Genomic DNA, 6247 nt, shown 5'->3' with positions numbered 1-6247 from the left:
TCATTTTCAGAGATGGCTTGACTCAGTTTTCTGAAAATTTCTCAGAAATTACTCAACCACAAATTACCACAAATTGGATTTCGAAACCACAAATTAACCACTAAATATTGGTGCAAAAAGAATTTAAAAAAATACTTTGTCAAGCCATCTTGAAATGAGCGGCGGACAAGCAGTTTTTTTTACTTCATTTGTTGTTTAAATTTGCTCAACAAACATGACCGTAGCAATCAAATAAACCATAGTTTAATTTGAAAACTACACTAGACTACCACAACATGATTTATCACTATTCTCTCCCACTCTGCGATAAAATTTCAAGCTAGGGAGTACAATTGATTAGGAAAATATCGCCAAGGGGTACGCGGACAAAAAAAGGTTGAGAACCGCTGATATAAAAGATAGGAATATATAGAATGATTTCGAATTACATTAACAATTCAATGTGATTGATTGAATCAATAATAAACTACTTAAACGCAATTACGTCCAGTATGCAAAACGTTAAAATGCTAAGTTGAACAGTTACAATGGGGATGTTCAGGTTGCAAAAGTATTTACTGTGGTTTTTGAGTCTAACTGGCGTCATGCTGTTTCCAAACCTACTAACCACGGAACAAGTGCTCAGACACAGATGGTACTATTTCGGCTACGTAATTGTAGTGCAATCCGTTTTCATTTCGATCGGCTTGACGATGCTCTTTATCCCATTCATAATGCAGTTCCCTGTTGACCTTGACAAAACATCTACATTCGTGTTGATTGTCGGCTATTGCCATTGGCACATCATTCTGGCGTCAATGGCAATGCATAGCGTGCTGAACATGAAGAAGTTAAAAAGTTTTTACGATATTTTGCAAAATATTGAAGACCAAAGTGAACCATACCTGCCCCGTACTTTATTTGGTATCAATTTAGCGATGACAGTATCGATAGTTTTGAGATTTGGTGCACTTTTTTGGGTTGATTCGTTTCCTGTTTTAAGTTTAATAAACTGGACCAATGACGCCATCCAGTTCGCGGTGTTTGATCTGTACAATTTTCACGTAATTTGTCTTGTTTGGAGTATAAGAAAACACTGCAATCATCTAAATAGCCGATTAGGTGATGTTCTGAAATTTGGCAGTTATCAGCAGATTATCGATGCACTGAGAGCAACTGACTCTATTTATGCGCTGCTGCAGGCGTTCAATAGCTACTATGGAACGTTTATGTTGAAGATGTGTATGACCGTTTTCGTCAGAAGCTGCTTGGCTTTCTATTTCATGTTTCTGGCATCCAGAGACTGGGCCTTCGTGATCGCAGTTTCGGTAACCTTGTTCATGTACACCTGGTGGCACTGCGCTGTTGTATGCGGCATGTTTAGCATTTGCAGAAGTACAACAACGGTGGTATGTGCGGAAGTGTGTTTTTCGTGTAAATTCTTAGTTAGACCTAATATAGTGTTTATTTCAGATTAATGAAACCGTATTGAGCTTGCGCTTTTTCCAAGAGTGTAATATTGTGGATAGCAAAATTACTTATCAAATGAATCGTTTTATGCTGAAAACTCTTCATAAACAGGCGGCATTTCGTGTCAGCGGATGTATCGATGTAAATGGGAAAACTATACATCTGGTAAATGCATGCAATAATAATAACTGTTACAAGTTAAAAAATCTTTTTTTCCTTCCACAGATTTTTGGATCTGTAATAACCTTTTTGATTATCCTAATCCAATTCAAAAATCTCGATGACTAGTGAGTCAAACGAGAAATTGAAAGGGTAAGAATACATCGATTTTTTGTGTCATAATTTGCTTTACATTAGTCTTTTAAAAATTGCACTAAAAATTAAAACATAAGTTGAAAATTTCTAATAAAAGAAATTGTCAAGTTTATTTTTCGTAATGTCTTGCGTATTGTATCATAATAATCGTGTTTCCATTCTAGTTAGTCTTCCAGTTTTTCTTAATTGTTACAAAGAAAGCAATTACGAACTAAAGCGGGCAATGTATGCAGTTTGCGAGGATGCGAAAATGAACGGGAATAGAAGGTGTGACTTTTAGGCTTAGAACAAATTTTCCCTCGTCCAGACGGGACTCGAACCCGCAATCTCCGTTGTCTCCGGCAAGGTGTTTTAGCCAATTAAACTACTTGGAAAGGTATAACTAGTTCAAAACCAAAGTCGAATCACCCTCTACTATTGTGTTCCCGTATCTCAGCACGCCAACGATGAACTGCACACACTGCCCGGTGGGAGTTTATTTCTGATCACTCTGATCACTTAGAGATCTCTCAGTTACAGAAATATGAGCATTTGACAAGAAACTCCTTAAATGAACTTTCCCTCACCCACTTGATTTAGACCGCAAAGGTCAGGTAATAAAGTAAATCCAAATACAAATACAAGTGATTAGTGTTTATCGTGCATTCCTACTGTGAATTGAATTGTTATTTTCCTTAGTACAAGAGTAGAGTAGAGTAGAAGAATGTGAAACTGATGGCGTACAAATTTTACACATACTTAGAACCACAGCGTAATGGAATATGTTTCCCTTTCAATTCCACTCAATAAAGATGGTAGAAAAATTAAAAATTCCAAAAATGACAGTTGAAACGAACGACGGCGATGGAATTTGAATAATAAATTCAAACCAATCAACGAATATTTCTAACCTACTCGCGGATAATTAGTCAGTCGTTCACGTTGAAAGTTGCGTGCAATGAATTACCTTCAATCGCAACGATTGCTGGTCAGAATTCTTTACCTTCTGGGTTTTCCTGTTGTAACGGAAAGTTCTTCGAAAAATAGTTTTTACTATTCGTACGTGATTTTGGCTCGTTTGGTTTCATTCATTGGGGTTTTTCACAGTAGAAGTGTTGTATATCCAATTCCATATACAATGATATTTTTCATCGATATGTTCAACAGTATGTGCAATCAAACTAGTCTGTTGCTGATGGTTGTTGCGATTCTCATGCAAAATTCTTCGATTCAAAAGCTTACACTAAAGTTAAAAGAAATTAGTCGCTTGATTACAACAGATTTGTTGATACTACAAAAAGTATCGATTCGTTTAATTTGACTAATAATAGCAGCCCATATAATGGGTATCATACCTATCATGACGCTATATTGGTATCAATTAAATACCAGCACAATTATAAACATTGCATTGGGTCTAATAGATTCTGCAGCATTTTCTTTCAATGTATCCCACATAATGTTCCTGTTATGGACTTTGGAAAAAATTACTGTTTCTCTAAACCTTCAATTACGCTTAGAGTTGTGTTTGGAAAGGAAAAATAAACTCAGGTCCATCTTTGAGTTACACGGTGAAATAATGCGTTGTGCGTTGCAAGTCAACCAAAGCTTTGGTGTTTGTATTCTAATCATGAGCCTTCAGATGGCATTTAACGTCACATTCTGCGTCTATTATCTGGTTGAATCATGGCTTTATCACGGAACGTATCTGAGCTTAGTGCTAACTGCAGTGGTTATTATATTTCTTGTACCGAATTTAATGCTATGGATTAATTTAGCGAGAGTGAGCACAAATTTCGCACAGCAGGTAAGTTTTCTCTATTAACTGAGGTCCCTAGTACCTATAGGGTAGATGTGCCAGTAATAGTGGGTGTACCAGTAGTCCGAGATAATTTTATATTATCAGATAATTTGTATTGATTCTGTGGAAATATGTCTACGATTTGGTTAACTATATTGGCTTGAAATCTCCTTCAAACACATCGTATTTATTAATTAATTCGAGAGTTAAAAAAAAAACAGCAAGATTCTTACGAAATTTGTAATGCAACAGTGAAATTTCGTAGCTCGAAATATCAGTGTAAACACGATTTCTGTGGCAACAGTCTTTGTAGAACTGTTCTTAACTATTTTTCTTACCATAATCAATCGAAAAAATCATTAATAATCATCAAAATACTGAATATATTGAAACTCCACTATAGGAACAATTTTAGTACCCCTGTTCCAGTAATAGTGGTATTGCTTCAGCCAACATTTGAGGTTAGGTTTGTAACTGAGCAGATGTAAACAAACTGAGGTGCGCGAGCTACTCTAGTGTGTAAATTTGATTCTGGTTCACTCAATACAATCCACTTACCGTTATTCTTACATTTTAATATCATAGGTGAGCTTCTATTTTACTTTGCACCAGTGGTTGTTACCAGTCATACTTTTTTCAGGATGCAGCAGCAAAAGAAAAAACCTAAATTAATCCACCTAGCGGTCAGACTCAGCCTTTCTCATTCAAACTTATTATTTGTAAAAATAGATTTACACGAATGCTTAAATCCCATAAATGTTTATCCACTCTTTGGGTTCTAAAATATTGATGTTGTAATTAAAGTATAAAATAAGAAATTTGACGTAATGTTAGTACTTAAGAAATAGCGAAATAAAAGCAATGACTCTTAATTTCGAACAATTTAATCACGAGCGATGCCGGGAACGTTCAGATAGTACGATACCACATTTAAATTATGTTGAGGCCATATATATTGATCGAAGCAGGTATAGTGTTGAATAGTCTTTGAATTTCTGTTCTTTCTGAAACTTTTAAACAGCATATCAAATTGTTATGAAGTTTGTTATTTGTAAGTTTGAGAGATGACTCATTTGTATGACACTAGTTATGTTCAAATAAGTCGTGTAGTACTTGAGATAATAGACTTTCGTTGTTTTACAAATTAAAACATAACGCTTGCTTAAGCTTGATTACAATCAAATGAAAAGGTAACGTATGGGGCAGCCAAACTTTGAAACCACGTGTTCAATCATAATTCATCAGTTAACCCTTAACTAGCCCGTTCATCTGATATCAATATTGTTCAAATCGGTTGTGTAGTTTCTAAGATAATGAAGTTTCGTGATTTTCACATTTCGATACATTACAGACGAAGTTACAGTCCGATTACTGCAAAATTCAATAGGGAGTTATGAGGTAGGTAGACCTTTCATTTGATACTAATTCTGTGGAAGTCGGGTCAACCATCTCTGAGAAAAGTGAGGTTGACCAAGTAGTCATCAGAATATCTTTCTTTTCATAGCTGGATTTCACATTTTTAAACATAACAGGAAAAGTAATAATCCATTGGCAAAAAAATCATTAGGGTCTTATGGGGCAACAAGACTTTAGATAAACCAGTCTCCAGAACACGTTTCTTTCTGTAACTTCTAAACCATATATTCAATCTCCATAAAATTCAAAAGTTGAGGGTTTTTAGGTAGCCCGTTCATTTGAAACCAATTTTGTTCACATCGGTTGTGTAGTTTCTGAGATATTGATGTTTCGTGGTTTTTACATTTTGATACATAACCTCTAAACTAGAAATCAGATTACAATAAAATTCAATAGGGTTATAGGGCAACTAGACCTTTCATTTGCAATTGATTTCATTGAAATCGATTCAGCCATCTCTGAGAAAATCGAGTGAGATTGGGAGAGCGTTACACACAAACACATGCAGAAAAGGCTCAGCTCGTCGAACTGAGTCGAGTGATATACGACATTTGGCCCTTTTGAGCACTTTTATACTTTTAGTTTTTGCAGTGATTGCTATATCTTTCTAGGAGAAAGGCAAAAAGTGAAATGATAGAAATGACTTTTAATTTCAACTTCAATCCCGAGCAAGGCCGCAAATATTGAAATAGTACAATATTAAATTTAAATGATGCTGAGGCAGAATATTTTGATCGTAGCTATAGTTTTAAACAGTCTGCGGGATTCGTTTCTTTCTATAACTTTCAAACCACATGTTTAAACATTATGAAATTCATTGTTTAAGGGTTTGAAAGCCCATTTGTTTGAATTCAACTATGTTCATAGCTTCTGAGATATAAGAGCGCTTTTCACATTCTGACGCAGCGCCAAAACTAAAAAGTGAGTGCGAAAGAAAGGTGCACATACACACGTACACACACAAACATATACACCTATACATGCATAAATGCAGAAAATGCTCGATTCGTCGAACTGAGTTGAGTAGCCATTTCAATCATTTTTCTATCTTTTAATTTGCCAGTGATCGTTAAGAGAAAGTCAATATGTTTACTTTCATTATGTGATTTCACTTTTTTATTAACAACGGACACAGTTACAATCCGATTGCAATGAAATTGAATAGCAACCTATGGGGCAGCTAGACCTTTCATTTGACACTAATTTTGTGAAAATCGGTTCTGCCATCACTGAGAAAAATGAGTGAGTTTAAACAACCTCAGGATAACTTTTCTTTACATAACTTTT

The 6247-nt window shown here is 35.2% G+C and overlaps 1 protein-coding gene across 1 annotated transcript; it reads left to right on the top strand.

Annotated features, from left to right (window-relative positions):
• Positions 1 to 527: 527 nt before the first annotated feature.
• On the top strand, positions 528 to 1737 carry LOC129728383 (uncharacterized). Its single transcript, XM_055686821.1, has 3 exons — positions 528 to 1388; positions 1453 to 1614; positions 1675 to 1737. The coding sequence occupies exons 1-3, from the start codon at positions 528 to 530 to the stop codon at positions 1735 to 1737; spliced, it is 1086 nt and encodes a 361-aa protein (XP_055542796.1).
• The last annotated feature ends 4510 nt before the right edge of the window (positions 1738 to 6247 follow it).

The sequence above is a fragment of the Wyeomyia smithii genome, chromosome 3 (assembly GCF_029784165.1).
Source record: "Wyeomyia smithii strain HCP4-BCI-WySm-NY-G18 chromosome 3, ASM2978416v1, whole genome shotgun sequence".
In the NCBI taxonomy this organism is placed as follows: Eukaryota; Metazoa; Arthropoda; class Insecta; order Diptera; family Culicidae; genus Wyeomyia; species Wyeomyia smithii.
Note: the sequence above shows the minus strand (reverse complement) of the source record. Positions and strands in the feature narration are given on the sequence as shown.

What these genes read in the sequence shown, in the direction of transcription:
- LOC129728383 (XM_055686821.1), top strand. Translation starts at nt 528, where the DNA reads ATGGGGATGTTCAGGTTGCAAAAGTATTTACTGTGGTTTTTGAGTCTA. An exon ending in GCAGAAGTACAACAACGGTG is followed by an intron (nt 1,389 to 1,452) that starts GTATGTGCGGAA and finishes TGTTTATTTCAG; the next exon opens with ATTAATGAAACCGTATTGAG. An exon ending in ATGGGAAAACTATACATCTG is followed by an intron (nt 1,615 to 1,674) that starts GTAAATGCATGC and finishes TTCCTTCCACAG; the next exon opens with ATTTTTGGATCTGTAATAAC.